At 49.2% G+C, this 17,582-nt stretch overlaps 4 protein-coding genes across 4 annotated transcripts; all 4 read left to right on the plus strand.

Moving 5' to 3' along the window:
• Positions 1-6,251: 6,251 nt before the first annotated feature.
• PtA15_9A193 (uncharacterized protein) lies at positions 6,252-7,392 on the plus strand (the record flags this gene model as incomplete). Its single annotated transcript, XM_053172376.1, has 6 exons — positions 6,252-6,329; positions 6,405-6,440; positions 6,504-6,860; positions 6,930-7,020; positions 7,085-7,227; positions 7,312-7,392. The coding sequence occupies 6 exons, from the start codon at positions 6,252-6,254 to the stop codon at positions 7,390-7,392; spliced, it is 786 nt and encodes a 261-aa protein (XP_053023623.1).
• Positions 7,393-7,631: 239 nt separating this feature from the next.
• Positions 7,632-10,541, plus strand: PtA15_9A194 (uncharacterized protein; the record flags this gene model as incomplete). The annotated part of the gene is made up of 5 exons (XM_053172377.1): positions 7,632-7,673; positions 7,781-9,139; positions 9,225-9,710; positions 9,776-10,213; positions 10,296-10,541. 5 exons carry the CDS (start codon positions 7,632-7,634, stop codon positions 10,539-10,541), a joined length of 2,571 nt encoding a protein of 856 aa, XP_053023624.1.
• Positions 10,542-12,275: 1,734 nt separating this feature from the next.
• Positions 12,276-14,570, plus strand: PtA15_9A195 (uncharacterized protein; the record flags this gene model as incomplete). The annotated part of the gene is made up of 6 exons (XM_053172378.1): positions 12,276-12,468; positions 12,542-12,997; positions 13,081-13,605; positions 13,681-13,716; positions 13,800-14,003; positions 14,110-14,570. The coding sequence occupies 6 exons, from the start codon at positions 12,276-12,278 to the stop codon at positions 14,568-14,570; spliced, it is 1,875 nt and encodes a 624-aa protein (XP_053023625.1).
• Positions 14,571-15,737: 1,167 nt separating this feature from the next.
• PtA15_9A196 (uncharacterized protein) lies at positions 15,738-17,543 on the plus strand (the record flags this gene model as incomplete). Its single annotated transcript, XM_053172379.1, has 3 exons — positions 15,738-15,978; positions 16,074-17,174; positions 17,266-17,543. 3 exons carry the CDS (start codon positions 15,738-15,740, stop codon positions 17,541-17,543), a joined length of 1,620 nt encoding a protein of 539 aa, XP_053023626.1.
• Positions 17,544-17,582: the final 39 nt, after the last annotated feature.

Consider the following 17,582-nt stretch of genomic DNA (forward strand, 5'->3'; position numbering starts at 1 on the left):
AAGGGATGGGGAAAGGGGAAGTTCTTGAGGATCTTGAAGTCTTGAGGATGAGTGAGAATCTTGATGGTTGCTTTTAGATCTTGATGCTTGCTGAGTATCTTGCTGATCTTGATGGTGGTGGCAGCAGACTGCTTCTGACTAGCTGACAACCAAATGGGTCACCACACCAAGAAGCTAGATTATGAAGGTTGTTGTGACAGGCGCATGAGCCCGGTCTTGAACCTAATTGCTCATAATCTAGCCCCTGACTCTTCAGGCCCAGCTGGGCTCCCTCCTTTGCGTGCTTGGACCTAGGCGACCTCCCCCTGCGGGTCCGGTCCCTGTCCAGGTTTGCGTGGGGGCCACGCACAATGACAAGATTTGGGGCATTTGTGCGGGGTCCTGTGCAACGTGAGGTGCAACAACAGCTTGTTGCAAAGGACAAGGAGGCTGTTGCCAGGGCGGCGGGTTGCAGTGATAGGGCCGCAGCGGTGGTGAGCTTGAGGCGATGGTGAGACTGAGAGGCCAGGAGCCAATTCTATAAATGCTGGACCTGAGAGCATCCGCATCTGTGGCTAGATTAGCCTGGGCTAACTAGCTCGGATTACGGTTGGAATAGGCTAATCCAATCAGCCATCCGCATGGGTGGGGATTAGCGGGTCCAAGGCCATCGGAGGTTATGTGTTTAGGTGCCTATATGTTATGTGTTTGGCACCTAAACACATAAAGTTCATGCTGAAAAGCATGATGAATATTCAATTTGATCTTAGTCCAAGGATTAGTGGGGTCTACATTTATACCCCACTAGCTCCAAACGGAGCTCTGGGTCAAGTTGATCCCCGGTTGATCCAACCCAATGCGGGTGCGGTAGAGAATAACGTTTTGGACCCGGGTACGGTTGGCACCCGGGTACCGGGTCTATTCTTTGCCCAAATCAGGGACCAAGTACCGCACCCGGCACCGCCTGGCGGGTACCAGCGGTACTTATGGCGGGTACCGGCGGTACTTTGTGCCTTTTTCTCACGGGCTTGGTGTAAGGGACTGGGGACACCAATTCCCCACAGTCCAGCTCGCCAAGAGGTATGTCTCTTGGCGAGCTGGTTAATCTCGAGCTCGCCAAGAGGTCTGTCTCTTGGCAAGCTGGTTAAAGTCCAGCTTGCCGAGAGGTCTTCGCCGAGAGGTCTGTCTCTTGGCGAGCTGGTCGAAGTCCAGCGCGCCGAGAGGATTACACACCTCACGGTGAGCTGGGCTTTGACCAGCTCACCGAGAGGATTACACACCTCTCGGTGGGCTGGGCTTTGACCAGCTCACCGGGAAGAATAGCCTTGGCGAGCTGGTGTAAAAATTCAGCTCGCCAGGAGTTGTGTATTCCTCTTGGCGAGCTGGACTTTGACCAGCTTGCCAAGAGACATACCTCTCGGCGCGTTGAATTTTTACCAGCTCGCCGAGAGGAATACATCCCTTGCGCCGAGCTGGACTTTGACCAGCTCGCCGAGAGGTGTGTATTCCTCTCGGGAGCTGGTCAAAGTCCAGCTCTCCGGGAGGGATGTATTCCTCTCGGCGAGCTGGTACAGATCCATCTCGCCGAGAGGTGTGTATTACTCTCGGCGAGCTGGTTCCAGCTCGCCGGGTGTATGTATTATAATTTGGCACAGGGGGGAGGCACTTGGACGGGTACCGCTTGGGGTACCCAGGTACCGCCCCACTTTTCTTGAAAAAACAGGCACCCGGCACCGCCCGACGGGTGCGCAGCGGGTGCCGGCGGTACCCGCCAGGCGGTGCCGGGTACCTAGCAACGGGTCCAAATCGTTATTCTCTAGGGTGCGGGGCCAAACTAAGTGCCCTAATCTGGGCTAACTTAGCGCCCAGTGCGGATGGTCTGAGGATTAGCCTGGGCTAACTAGCTCGGATTACGCTTGGAATACGCTAATCCGATCAGCCATCCACATGGGTGGGGATTAGCGGGTCCAAGGACGTCAGAGGTTAAGTGTTTAGGTGCCTATATGTTATGTGTTTGGCACCTAAACACATAAAGTTCATGCTGAAAAGCATGATGAATATTCAATTTGATCTTAGTCCCAGGATTAGTGGGATCTACATTTATACCCCACTAGCTCCAAACGGAGCTCCGGGTCAAGTTGACCCCGGTTGATCCAACCTGATGCGGGTGCGGGGCCGAACTAAGTGCCCTAATCCGGGCTAACTTAGCGCCTGGTGCAGATGGTCTCAGGCAACTCCTTGGGCTGGTTTCCAGCAGGGGGGTTGTCTCACCCCCGTCCGCTGTTGCACTTGCGCAGTTTGGTGGGGGAATATTCATTGGCCCCCCTGTGCTTAACCGCTGGGGGCCATACTCTCACTTGTTTTTTGACCCTGCTAGACAGGGATGGACAGTGGGCCACGGTGCATCAGCTTGCTGATGCTAGGTGGCTGGGTGCGGGTTATTTTCTTTTCCTTTTTTGATTGTTGCAGGCTTTCTGGTTGGTTTTAAGATTTGTAGAGGGGAAACCCTGGATTTTTTTTTTCTGGCACTTCTAGGATTTTTTTGTGTGTATTTTGTAAATTTGTAGGGGACACCCTTGAAGTTTTGTTTCATGATTCAGAGGCTTTAATATACTTGGATGACTGACAGGTGTCCAATAAGAATTTTACAGATCACCAGATCTGCATATAAGTTCTGTAGGAATACAGACCAATGAGACCAGCAGGAACCCTTATGGAAAACTGCTTGGTTAAACTCAGCTGCGTTGAACGGCAAGCCCTTCCGCGGTCCCCAGAACCCAGACCCGCTGCAACCAAAAAGGAAGCATGCGTGGTTAAGCCCAGACCCAGCAGCGCGGACAGGTAAGCCCTTCCGCACTTGCCCAGACCAAAACCCTAACCAGCGAGCTAATGTATTGGTTTGCCAATTGCAGAAGCGAGTCAGGTGAGAACCTTTTTGGTAATTGCTCCAGACCAAGACCAGAACAAGACAAAGTTAAAAAACTTGTACGTACCGAGACGACTGCTGTAGACTTGATAACCAAGGCTGACCGCAAGTTTGTTCTTACTCAGAACACTCGCAGAACGACTCGGCATTAACCCAAAGAACCCCAAAGACCTCTTGGAGGAAATTGAAGTTCAAAAGGTAGACTCAGAAGCTACAAAACTGTAGGCACCTGACGACGCAAGAGACTCAAGCTATTTAAGCTATCTGCTTGTAAGTCCCAGAACCAGACAGAGAAGACGGAAGCTGACAAAGAGCTAGTTAGCTCTATGTCAATCAACAGTCAAAGAGCTGAGAGATTATCAACATCATTGCATGCTCAAGAACCTGGTGCAGTCACCAAAGTAAGATGACAGTTGCCTTCAGTGACAGCAGCGCACTCGGCTAACAAGTCACTCCAGATCTTCACATTCTTTCCTACATCAGATGTTGCTCAGACCAGAAAAAGAATTCCTAAGACCTTTACAAGAGACAGAACCACATGTTCTGCTTTCAGGTAAATAAAGCACATTACTTTTGTTTCACGGCAGCGTTGTAATTAGTTAGATAACTGTAGAGTATAACAAAGGAATATATTTCAGTTATTCCAATTCTTTCAAGATCAAGTAAGAGTAATTCCTCTAACTCAAAGGATTCCTCATATCAGAGGAGACCACACCCAACTTGATTGTATTTTTGACAGACTTGAATACTGTGATTGGGGATTTTCATCCAACTCTTTCCTCCTATCTTATTTTCCCTTACAGCTTTGACCTCCTCTGCTCAGCCAACCTGGTTATTAGTAAATCTGAGTTTCCTCTCCTTCTCTCTTCTTGTAGGCTCAACCTTGCCTAGGAGCATCAAGTCTCCAGTTGAATAGAAGTTCAATCAGCCCCTCCAGACAGAGGTGTGGTTTTCTCATCCTGCTGATACTAGCAGAGTCAAGTCCCAACCTTAATAAATAAAATGTTGATATTCAGAGCTCCATCACTCTAGAGACGCGCCCTGACATCATCTTGATGTATCTGTCAGCGGTGGTGATGTGTACCAAGAGCTACGCTCTTCTAGCTTCACCAGCTGCAAGCTGATGCTACAGCAGTAGCGCAGGATGACAGAGAGCGGTTTCTAGGTTTAGAATACTGGCAAGGAAAAGAAATTGTAAGTTTTTTTTTATGGAGGGGCTTAACTCTCAGAGTCAATGGTATTTAAGTGCCCTCTGTTAGAATTCAGGGCCTGCTGAGCAGGAGTGTTTGGGATGCCTGAAGCAGCAGGGGACTGGAGTACAGGTGTAATTTGCTGGGATAACCCCTTTGGAAATCTGGGAAGATTATGGATGATAACTGAAGAGAAGGAACGCACTTTTAGTCTAGAGTCCTCAGTCTTGTAGTTTGGGAGAAGACGTGTTGGAAAGGGAGTACGGGAAAAGAACTGGGAAGTTGAACTTTGGTCTGAATCAGGCACTGGAACGGTAGAGAATTTGTCAATGAAAGTGTTGGAAAAGATGCAGGTGCTGGTTTGGGTGTTGGGTTGGATGAAGATGGGGATTATAAGGAGACACAAAAACAGCTCTATTTTACAAAGAATTTGTCTAACTCTTGTTTTCTAGATTAATGAATTTTTACTATGGTAAATCTGTGTTGGGGGAGCTCATCATTTAAAGTGAGAAGGTCTTTTTTGTGTTAATTACAAATTCTCCTGTCCAAGATGAGCACTTGTCTAATTTTTCCATTGACAAGGATGAGCATTTGTTTCTCAGTCTCAGTCGCGGTCATAGTTGCATGTATTTGGTTTCTCTTTTTAGTTTTAATATATATTTCTTGGTTGCACGTTTTTAGCGCATAAGCGTGCAGTGTTAGTGCTGCGCATACGCGCTTGTTTCGGTGGATGTCGAGTTCTTTCTCATCCAAGGTTTTTCTTATTTTACTGCGCATCCGCGCGCTATCAAGCAAGGGATGCGCTTTTTATTTTATAGATTTTTTGTAATTTGTGTTTCTCTTTGATCAGCCAGCTCTGATAAAGTAGCTAGCTGACAGTATCTCAAATCTTGTATGGCAAAATCGGAACACCTTTTTGTCACATGAAAAATCTGGTGGGTATTCCCAGATCTCTGCTGTAAGTCGCCCAGGAGGGACTTAGTTAAGTTAGTGAAGCAAGTCTCTCTGCCAATGGTACATAGTATGGTTGTTTAAGCCGCCCCGCGCTATACCAACCTAATACGAGGCGGCCTTGTGCAAGGTGCATGATCCACCAGACCCTCGCTGTGTCGTATGGGCTCCACGAAACAGGACGCAACATCCCATCTTGTGCTTCAGCTCTGTAATGATTTCAAGCACCGGGAAGTTGACTAGCTCTGATTCCGGTACAGGGTTGCAATCTTGCCGGTGCCAAGTCGTCGCCGTTTCCGAAGATCCGCTCTCTGACTCTAGTGTGTCTGCGATCTCGTCCGCGTATCATCAGCAAAGATCTCCGAGCATTTAGGAGGGTAATCCGCGTTTATCTGGCGGGACAGTTGCGTGTTGAATGACGGCGTGCGATTCCAGCAAGCCACGATGCGGTGGGACGCGCGAGTCCGACGGATGCACGTAGCCAGGATGGAGATGAGGAGATGCAGGAGCGCGGCTCATACGGGTGAGGCTGAAAGGATGATGTCAGTGCGTGGCTAGGGATTGCTGCTCCAGTGTGATGAGAGGCTAGATTGGCCCAAGAGTGGGTTTCTGGGGTACGATAGTGACGCTCAGATGACGCAAGAGAGAAGGATCGCCGTCTGGGTGGTCTCGAGGAGAGAATACAGTCGCTCAATCGGCTCACGGACACACGGCGGGCTCCCCTATGAGCGCATCGGCGCGGCTCACTCTTTCTGCTGGCCCATGGTCTGCGCTGATCATCGGTGCTTCTGTGTCTTGGTGGACATCTTTGAGATCACTTATCGCTAGAAATCTCCCGGGCACCAGCTTTGGCTTAAATACTCCTTTAACTCAGGAACTCTTCTGCTTTTCTTCAGCCCACACTTCCAGTTCCAACTTCCACCACCAAGTCCAGTTCTCTTTATAGAATCGACCGTTTATACCCTTGTGTTGTTTTATTTCTCGAGCTTTGAAGTTTTTTGTACACCGCTTTTTCACTTTAACCCTTTCGCTGTAGAAACTTACCTCAGAAACCCTTTCAGGTCTTCTGCTTTTTTTTAACTTTCCCTGTGTGGTGTGAGTCTTCCTCAGCCATCCCTGTTTTGATGGAGTTTGAATGAGCTGACCCTTTCCTTTCTGTTGGAAAAACAGATACTTCTTCTGTTGATCAGCACCTTTTAGTCACCATGTACGCCTCAACCATCTTTGTTGCCCTTACCATTGCGCTGTCGCAAGTCACTCTCGACGTGTCTGCATTCAACTCGGTAAGTTCTTTTCTTGGATGATGATTACACACTACAAGCCAAGCTGGGTTGACTCACCAAACATACAACTACCAGATCGCACCTCGACAAGACTACTCATCAGGCAAACCAGTGCGTGCGAATATATGTGACTAGAGTTTTGGGCACTTAGTGACTTCTTCCTTCGTATTATAGGCCGCTGGACCTGGAGGCGCCTCAGCGCCTGGCGAGGGTGGAGCAGCAGCACCTGCGGGTGACGCCGCTTCACCTGCAGGTGCCGGTGCGCCTCCTCCGGGTGGTGCAGCTGGCGCAGCCGGCGCTCCTCCTTCCGAGGGCGGTGCTGGTGCAGCAGGTGCGCCTCCACCTGGTGGTGCTGCCGGCGCTTCTGGTGCCTCTCCGGACGCTGCAGCTTCCCCGGCAGTCTCTTCTGGCGGCGGTGACGGCGCGCCTACTCCTACGGACGGCGCGGCTGCCCCTGGTGGCAGCGGTCTGCCCGGTACCGATGCAGGTGCTGGCACACCGCCGGCATCAGGCGGCGACGCGAGCGGATCTGTAAGTTCCGCATATTTCACATTTCGTGCGGCGCAATGCACAAGCTGACACCTCTGGGTGCGCCCATAGCCTCCTGCCAATGGCACCGCTGTAAGCGAAACCAGCAAAGCGCCTGTTCCAGGGGACATGTCCTCAGGCAAGTGTATGTGCCCGGCACCCCGTAAGTCACTATTGTAATTGGTACTACTCATGTAGACCACCAGGCTAATGCATTCATTCCCCAGCAACTTGCGGGGCAGAAGGAGCCGGAGGCGGACCCACGTCTTCTCCCAATGGTACGCTTGCTGACCCTAGCAGCCAATTACCCGACCCTACCACGCCCCCGCCCGAAGGAGGTGCGGCAGGTGGCAATGAGACTGTTTCAGGGGTAAGTCTTTTCAAACCTCCTTGCCAAAGTCGCGTGCTCCAATGTTAAGCAACCACTTCGTTTCTTTTGGCTTCATGTGAGCAGAGTGGAGCAGCATTTATGGCTCCGGAAGGCAAAGTGGTGACCGGGCTGTTTGCTGCTATTCTCACATTCTTCGCTTTATAAACTTGAACTTGTATCCCCCTCACCCTTTACACAGAAGATTCTCTGTGCCATCAAGATGTGCTATTCATGCTATGTATGCCGTTAAGCAAGATCGAGCAAAGCATGTCTTTACAGCGAGCTACATATCTCCTTTATGAATTAGTCTCAGCTTGCAGAGTATTGGGTTCCTGTGGAAATTGCGATGTATAGCTGTTTGGCCATATCGGTAGAGGCGTGGCTTCACCCGAGACATCCAAGACATGAGAGCTGAGGAGCAGATGGCATTATTCTTCCCTTTTCTGGTAAGGTGGCATGGATGAGACTGCAGCGTTGAGCCAAGCGCACCCGAAGCCCCGTACTTGCGGCAAGTCGGCTAGGAGGCGGCTGCTAAATAACGACCGGTGCACAGTGTACCCCGATCAAACAAGCCTACGGATGTATCCGAATGGTTGATGCTGAAGCGGAGCATGCCATCGGTAGTTTGATTATTTCCAGTTGCGGAGTTTTCCCGAGGATGGCTGGTTGTGGTGGTCCGGCCGTGAGCGTGTGGCTGGCAACGGTCGCCGACGCCCCACAGTCCCAGCGAAGACGCCAACCCCATACCCCATACCCCATACCCCGCCAGCAGCGACCAGGGCACATAAAACCACGACCACCCACCCCACCCCACCCCAGGACAATACCCCCCCACCAACCAGCACCATCATCCACAGACACCATGGCCTGGCCACACAACCAAAAAGCGAGCGCAACAGCCAGCGGGCGAGCCCAGAAGAGAACCCACCTGGAAGACGACGAGGACGAAGACGATGCCCAGCTGCTCCTGCCAACGAGCAACGGACTCACCCACAAACGCATCCAGCGGGTCAAACACTCCCTCTCCTACATCCTCATCTCCGGCGCAGCCTCATTCGTACTCGTCATCATGGTCTGGCTCGGACCAGGACTGGTGAGCCACGACCCCAAGGGAATCGCCACCCAGTCCAACGCACACGTCGGCTACAGCGAAGACACCAGCTCGACCGGCAAGCCCATCATCCCGGTCTCGGCTAACTCGAGCTCGAGGCCGAAGCTGTCCGTCAGCAAACTGCCTGTCGAGCGCAAGCCGATCCCCCACCACTCCTGGAACCCGCTCATCTACGACCCGGCGCCCATCACCCATGTCTACGTAAAGCCGTGCATGTTCCCCCCATGGGCATTCAAGTCCTTCTGTACCCCTCACCAGACCGCCAGAGAGATCGCCCTCTACGGGAGATGGGTCCGCGTCCCGCGGGACTTGAGCAAGGGCGTCGGCCACTACTACACGGAGATCTACTACCGTCGCGCCCAAACTCTGGACGTATCATCGCTCGACCCCAAGCCGATCACCGGACTGCAGATAGTCGATGAGGATGAAGAAAGCGACCCGGTGATCAAGGCGAAACTTGCAAAAGAGGGCTGGGAGGTGGCCGGCGAGAGCCTCCGGACGGGCATCTGGCCCACCAGGGTCACCGATGCCAAGCTATACTTCACCCGCTCCACATCCTTCATGAACCCCACCGACCAGGCCGCCGTCCAGCCGATCAACGAGATCAGCGTCCTCTGGAGCCACAAGGCCGACCTCACTAAGCCCTGGTGGGGCTTCGAGAGACTGAATAAACCCGTCTTCGACGGCGATAACCTCATCGACCATATCCAGTGTGACATCTCCGTCCGTCGTCAGATCATCGAACCCCCTCCTCCTCCAGCCCTCACTTTCCAGAAAGACGGCAAGTTCAAAATCATGCAGGTATGTAAACAGAAAAAAAAAAGAGTATGTCTTTGTGTGTGTCGCACTTTGAAATTAAATCAGCAAACAAACAATCTCTCTACAGATCTCTGACTTGCACTTCAGTGCGTCGGGTGGGACGTGTCAATCGGCGAGTGAATTGGAGAACTGTGCGAAGGATGGAGCGGATGGGACGACGAAGAAATGGCTGACGAAGGCGATTGGAGAAGCCCGGCCGGACCTGATAGTGCTAGGGGGAGACCAACTTTTAGGACGAGACAAGACGTTTGACACGATCTCGACTTTGACGAAGATCGGGCACTTCTTTGCGGACCAAAAGGTGCCCTGGACGGTGGTGTTCGGCAACCACGATGTCGACCGCTCGCTGGCTATCGAGGAGCAGATGTATCTCATGAAACAGATGCCCTTCTTCCTCGGCAAAGCTGGCCCAGGCGTCCCCGGCTTCGATGATGAAGGCCATCCCCAAGTCGACCAGCTCTCGGATATGGGCGTCGGTAATTACGTCCTCAGAGTTAATGCCAGTCTGGCCGATCCGACCCAGCTTCTGAGTCTCTACTTCCTCGATTCTCACGTGAGCATCCCCTTGACATGGTAGATTTTCTCGTCCCCCGTTGACGAACATGTTGTCTGTTCTAGGATTATCCACGGAAGACGTTTTCGCATTTGTGGGATATAGCGATGGGAGGAAGCAGCAAGTTCGACTGGCTGAAGAAGTCGCAGATCGAGTGGTACAAGCGGCAGTCGGAAGCCCAACCGCGGGTCTTACAGCCGTACGAGGCCAGTGCAGGGTACCGAGCGCGGGCGGCGGCGGCGGAGAATGCAGGGAAGAAGAGTAAGCCTGTCGGGCTCATGTTCTTCCACATCCCCCTTCCGGAGGCATACGCCAAGGCCGACCTCAACCCCAAGTCTAAGGCCGAACTCGTGTTCGGTAACCAGAGAGAAAGTCCCCTCAACGCGGAAGACGGAGACCACTTCTTCGAGAAGGCTATCCGCGCTACGCCCATCTCTGACTCGCATTCAAACGCAACGACCTTCGAGCCCGAGATCAAAGTGATCGCCAACGGCCATGCCCACGTCAGTTGTCCTTCACCATGTTTTTTGCTTGATAATGTGTTGACCGAGTGGGGAGGGTTTTTTATTTGTTGTTGTTATACAGGCCACGGACACATGTCGCCAGCACCAGGGAGTCTACCACTGCTTCTCGGGCCTGGCATCCTACAGCGGAACCTTGGACGCCAAAGCCGCCCGCGGATGGGAGCGCAGGGTGCGCGTGTTCGAGGTGGAGAGGTTCGGCGGCAAGGTGGCGACCTATCTCTTGAAACATGCGCTCGATTCGCCCGGCCATCCTGTCGTCAGACTCGGCTCCCACGTCCTGTTCGACTCGGAGTCCACATCTTCTTGAAGCCTTTCTTGCTCGATCTCCCCTCAGACATTCTTGCTACTCGTTGAGCGCAGCTGCTCGACGGTTCTTAATCTGCGCTTGCTTATGTCTCGTCTGCTCTGTTTTCTTGTCGTCTAGTTCTACTCATTCCTTGCTTGCTTGTCGTTTTTCATCCTCCGGCTTATCCCCATCCCCTTTCTCCCACAAAAAAACTCTCTTATAGATACACACATAAAAATTGTGTGTTTACATGTGTAGGGTATAGTTTTCTGTATGGATTATTGTCTGTAATATGTACCCCGCCCTCAAAGAAAAGGAACACCCCCCAACCCACTTTTTCTCTTTTTTGTTTCTTCTGCAACCGTGTATATATATTTCCTAGAAATGTAAATAGATATATATACCTTTGCACCCTCCACATCCGCACACGCACATGTGCTAAATATACGAACACTAGAGACATTAAAAACACCAGGAGAGTCTTGGATGTGTGGATGTAGGAGAGAAATAAATGAAGAGGATGAAGGTTGGTTGCTCTTGCACTGCAGCTAGTGGCAGATGTGGGAGGGAAACAGTGGATGCAAAGAGAGGGAAAGGTCAGATTTTAGATGTCATGCTCTGCAGACACTGGTCCAATCTGCCTCAATCCTGTCTGAGTGTAGAAAATTGGTGTCAGGTGTTTGATTTCTCGATTATGGGAGTCCAGTTTTTGGTACATGCTTGCAAGACGTGAAAAGAATGGGACTGGAGCCATTGCAAGCCTTCAAAAATATCATCATTTCAGCATAATCCAAGCTACTTTTTTCAAACAAGGTTCCCCAACCAGTGTACCTCACCATCTGCTTGTTTGGTTTGATCAATTACAAATTGACTGCTGATACCCCCCACACTGCATACTCATTTGGGTCCACCAAATGTCCATTTTTGCCTGTAGCACATCCTTGGCAATGGAGGTGCATAACCTGCCAAACCACTTACAAAATTCTGTCCACCAAGGGGTATGTGGTGAGACAGGTTTGACTGTATCTTGCATCATTCAAAAGGATACCACCTGCATATTAATTTCACATGACACCATGATTGCAAGACTACGCACACTTCCAAATTTATGGTTTAAGGTCTCTTATCTACTTACAATGCCGCCTAATTAATGACATGTGAGACATTTGGAGTATTGTTTCTGGTTACACTAATACTATACAGGCATACCTGATGCAGAATATTCACAAAACATTATTTACAGTTCATAACTTATTGGCATGCATCAAAAAGATCATGATGTGTTGCAAAATCATATTACATCCCCATAACCACAGTGTAATTTTTCAACCCTCCTGTCATACAGCAGATAGATATGTGACACAAGTCATGAGTTGTAAAAATCACTTAAAAACTATTCCACTATGTACCACGAGATAGATAGATAAACAAATCAGAATTTCAATTGAAGACATGTCAAGTAAAATTAACTCTGTGCTTCAAGTCCTGACAGTTTCTCAAACCTAATCATCACAGAAGATGCCTAGGAATCAGGGTGTTGCAGGGAATACATCCAGCTTGCCGCACTCCCCTTTGGACATAAAGCCTGCCCACATGTGCTTTCATTTGATCACTACTTGGTTGTAGCTTATCCCTTGAATTGTTTCACATCCTTCCAACTGATTCACAAAAACCCATATTGTGCCCTTGTACCCTCAGTCTAGTCAAACCTGGCATTTTGTCCCCTTACTTTATTGTTTTTCAAGACTTGCAACAATGCACACATCAATGTTTGCTTATATAGTCTCCGCTTTGAACATCCTTCATCATCATGTGGAGGGAATTTCTATAGTTGATACCCCATTGCCTGTCCAGAGAAATCTTTTTGAAAGCGTACCCAAAGGCTATGTCAGCAAAGATGTTACACACACTAAACAAGTACCAAATCTCGAAGCTGCTCACATTGGAAGTAAGACTGTTTTGTTTTAGGGTTTCTGCTTACAATGACTTGCTTTAGAGGACTTAATGTATCTTCTGCGTAGGTGTGGGAAACGGACAAAAACGTGTTGAACCGGCACAATTTAAAGAGGGTTCTATCTTCACACTGGGCTCAGCCGATTGTCTCGAAAATATGATGCGGGCGCACACCCAGCTTTATTCGAACTCAAAATCAGAAGTCCAACAAGCGCTCAAAGCAATACGGTTGCAGCTATTTGACGAACTCGGGGCAGACAGGAAGTGGCGATCAGGCGGTGGTACTGTGATCATGAACTTGAAGGCTCTGGAGCTCTCACTATTGAAAATAGAAGCTCAACAGAGAGTTAACCAAAGTTTAACTCAGCTTGAGAACTACCTGTTAGAAAACATCATGAAGCTTATTTACGAATTGCGTAGTTTTTCGAAAATACCCGCTGAACGGATTTGGTTCAATTGTCACATCAAACAATTTTTTAAAGGCTCCAACTCTATGTTCTTAAGAGACGAATACTCCAAAGCAGGTGAATTCACAGTAAGCGTCTTCCATCAATCATGTGATCGTTGGTAACAGATGTGTTTTTTGGTTACAATTTCTGTTTCGCAGTGCGTCGGGCTCAACTTCCAATCAATCGGACCCCGATTGGTATGACTGAGTACGACGAGACTGGAAGAGCTATCAGGATAGCTGCAGGTCCTCACATGCCTTCATGGTTATCAGAGATTCTCACTTCACCCTCGCGAATCGAGGAAAGTGAGGTTGTCCAAAGAAACATGCCTCAAGACATCGTTGATTTTGTCAGGCTTTTTAACAGCCGGGATGGTGGGACCAGTATTTCGGATTTCGAACCAATTGTAGAGCGCTTGTCGCAAGCCGTTGAAAATCCACCTTCGAAAAAGCTGGACCCTCAAGTCAATTCGTTGAGAGTAGAACTAATTGCATTGGCCGCACAATCGTTTGCTCTCAAAAATACAGAAAAGGTCGATGAGGAATGGGTTTTCCCATATTTTATTCACCTCATGAGATTGACGAAACTTGCTTCGGAGCCAGAGGACCGCATTCACGCCGAGGGACTTGTTAATTTTTCACAGCTAGCGGTGCCTGCCTTGAGGAGCCAGTTTATCCAAGAATGTGAGTGAATCTCATTCAAGTCCAAAAATGTTGATCAGTATGCAAAGCTCAATCCCAATTATGCACGAAAAAAAGACCCAGCTGCTTTGAAGGAGATAATAGAAAAGGACTGTGAGCTCATTCGACTTCTACCAACGTGTCTAGCCAAATCCGCGCTCATTTTCCTTGTTCTACTTCCTTTTGAACACCAATAGTCAAGTATGGCGGCATAAGCTTGGTCTTCGACCGGGTCTTATCAAACGGCCCCGACAAAGAATTGAGACAAACCGCTTTGGAGCTCAGAGGTGTCTTCGAGCGAATGCAAAATTTTCAGCTCAATGGAAACGTAGCACCTCCTCGAGTTGTAAACCTGAGACTAGGGATGATAAGCGGCAATCCTCTAAATTTTCTGAAAAAAGGTATGCAATCCTATCATGAACTCTCAGAAATTATAGCTTACAGTTGATTGAATCCTTGAATTTTGTCGTTCTAAATTATTCCTCTTGGGAACTGATCATTGAACAGGAAAATTTCACCCATTCTTTCAGGAAATTGGTGGGAAATGGACCAATGAAATTCCGATGATCAACAAAGCTCAACCAACATTGGAGCTTGCAGGCAGTTCCACAGCTGACCAACTTGTGGAGAAGGAAGTTGAAAATTGGATCAGGTTAACAACTGATTTGAAAAAGAATTTCCTATTGAGCTCTGGTGCTTCAGCATATTCAAAAATGATAGCCGAGGAGGTACTCTTTGCTGGTGGAATCCTGGCATTCAAGAAATTCAAAACACTCCCCATCTCAAAGAGAGGATTTGAGAGTATTTATAAGACTAGTCTAACCACCTTGAAGAATTTGGCAAATGATCATATCTCTCCTTCATCTCAAAGCCCAAAGAAGACCCTCCTTGGTTCATTGGCAATTAGGTTTTCCAGTCTGATTAAAAACACTTCCAATGAAACCAAATTCAATTCTAAATTTCTTTGAGTCCCACTTCCAAATCCAGCTGTCCTACCATTAAAAAAGTGCTTTCTTTTTGATCATTATTTATTTGTTTGTTTCTTTTTGAAAATGAACTGAAATCCTGGATGTACAGGCTCTTCAAATTTTGACTATACTACAAGATATTCTGTTTAGTGTTACTATACCTTCAGAAATGTTTCTTGCTCTCATATTTCTGTACATCATGGAGTGAATTCACATCAAAAATTTGAAATATCAGATATAAGCTTTGCATAAAAGTGGGTAAGGACAGTTCAAGTTCCAGCCCAACCTTTTCTGATTCCTTAAGTTTGTATCATGTATGCTCAAACACAATTTCTACTTGAGCTACCCAGGATATATTAGCATTGCTTTGAAAGCGGAGCTGTCCACCAAACCTTAACACTTTATGAGAAATCAGCAAGTCTAATTTCAATAAATTCCATTTGCTGATTTTGCCAATCAACATGACATACATACATAGATAAAATTCCCCGGTGGCGGTGGTCAAGCAAAAGCCCGCGGGCGTCTGCACCGAGCAGGCCCGGGAACTCGGGCTAGCCGCCTGAGTTTCCTCAATGAGAAATTATCAGAAAATTTTCTTGTGTGCAAATGTCTACAATATAGGGGTTTGCTTGGGCCGGCCCGGGAGCTTTTCCAATAGATCCCCAAGTCTGTCCGGTACGGGGGGAGGGGAGTCAGTTTCATCATCTTCCTTCCAACCCTCTTCCCTTTTGCCATGGCAGGCTTGGGGGGAGGAGGGTTGTCCTTTCGAAGGAAAGAAACAGATATTCTTTGGTGGAGAGTTTCAAATATCCTAGCTCCTTTAGAAACATTTACTCATTAATTATTAGGCTAGGTCCTCCCGTCTTAGCGTGGAGACCTCCAAAAGGCAGGAGCCCGCCGGGCGGATGGGATCCCTAACTGGGCGGGTGTGGGGGGCGAAAATTTCTTCCGGGGTCTTTTGTCGATGGCGAAGGTTTCGGCGTTTGGTTCGGCGAGCTTTCGGCGCTTGAGCACAACCAGTGTTTACCAGGTCTTTTGTCTGCCAGCTCCGGCGGTCTCCCGTAGCCGCAGCTCCGCCCTCTCTGGAGTACCTCCACAGCCGCTGCGCTCCTGTAAGCAGCACGGCCCGATGGGGGGAGCTTGACGGCCAATTTGAAGCCCAACAGGATGGCCAAGCTAACAGACTTGCCAGCCGACTTGGTCCACAAGATAATCGCACACTTGATCGACCATCGACCCCAGACCGAGAAGGCTCATTACAACCTCGACCACGACGAAATTGGACCCAACCCAGCCAAACGAACTAGGCCCCATCTGGAGCTCAAGGAAACCTGTCGACGACATTGCCATAGTTTTGTTGCTGGCGCCCAAATACCCCAATACCCGCTTGAGGTTTCCTGGCAAGAAGGTTATAATTATCTAATCTATTTCCACCCCAACGCTTAGAACAGCCATAGCAATGAAAAACACTTTCCAACTAAACATTTGTCACTGCCTTGATAGGTCTGCCAACCAATCCATTACTACCTCTCACTTTGGTCAACCACACATTTCGACAATGTGCCCAGCAGGCCCTTTTCAAAAACGTGGCTTTAGGAACGCAATGGCAAGCATATTTATTCCTCCGGGCCCTTACTTGTACAACCACACACGACGAGTCAACCCTGTCGGCGACCGGCCGGGTCCCATCGACTGTGACCGATCATCCTCTGAAAGTACTAGCCCTTCATGTCCGCTCGCTACAGTTCAATTGGCGCGGTCCGGCTTCGATGGGAAAGGGTGGCGGCTCTTTAATCTGTGATATCATCCGAACCTGTCCGGTACTCGAAAACCTCGCCATTAGTACCACGCTCCTGAGACCGTGCAAAGAACCCCTATTGGAGGCCCTGGCAGGTCGACAATTTCTTCGAGAATTCGTCGTCCTGAGAAATCCCTACTATTATGGCGATCTCCACCTCCAATGGCAGGTTGATGAAGTGCTTGCTCGATTATGCTCTGGATGGAAACACCTCGAGACGATTGAACTCCATAAACTTGCTGGTCATGAGCCGCACAAGAGTCTCCCGTCTAATCCGATAAATTCAATACCCACGATGAATTGCGCCCTGAAAACGCTCATCTTAGAAAGGTGTGATTTAAACGACAGGGAGATCTCCTGGATTCTGGAAAGCTCCCGAGAGAGCATGCGGACGCTTAAGATTATCGAACCAACCCAGAAACTCAGCCGACCGGGATTATGTCGAATCTTGAAAGACTGCACGAGTCCCAATTTGGAAATTCTAAAGATCTCGATCAGTACGGAATGGCATGTGATCTACCCCTCCGAGTACGTCGAGGGCTCTGATGACCCAGCCACAAACCGGGGCCTGCTTGATGTTGTCTTCAAAACCTCTTCCGCATTGAGAAAGCTTAAGTCCTTGTCTATCGACGGTTCTCTGATCGGCGTCGAGCTCTTTACTCTACTGCCTCCATCGATCGTCAAGTTTGACTGGGGTGATCATGAGATGGATGGCTCTGCATTCGCGAGGGCACTATCAAATTCTGACTCGACGGCTCAATGCTTGCCTAATCTAGAGTGTTTCTCAATACGGAATTTTTCCGATTGTCAGTTTTTTTTTATTCATCCAACAAGATTCTGCTGATAGCAGACCGAGTTGCAAAAAGTCAAGAAAGACTAATTATCTGGTCTATGCAGGGGCCGAGCAAGACCGACATGTGATCAGGACAACCTTGATGGCCCGAGGGGTGTGTTTTCACACCACTGGTGGGAAAGACTTTTGCAAGGATGAGGAAGCCTACTACCGTGGCGGCTCCGACGGCTCGGAAAATTTGAGTGGCTCTGCAGATTCTCTATCATCCGCTATGTCGCCCATAACAGATCCTCGAACACGCCCCGGAGAGCGATATCCCGAACCCTCAGAATGGGGCTCGGACTATTCTTACGTTTCATCCACGGCCAGCTGGTTTTTTTAGAGATTCGTCTCCTCCGGCATTTGGTTTTTCTTCTGCTGC

This window comes from Puccinia triticina, chromosome 9A, assembly GCF_026914185.1.
Source record: "Puccinia triticina chromosome 9A, complete sequence".
Lineage (NCBI taxonomy): Eukaryota > Fungi > Basidiomycota > Pucciniomycetes > Pucciniales > Pucciniaceae > Puccinia > Puccinia triticina.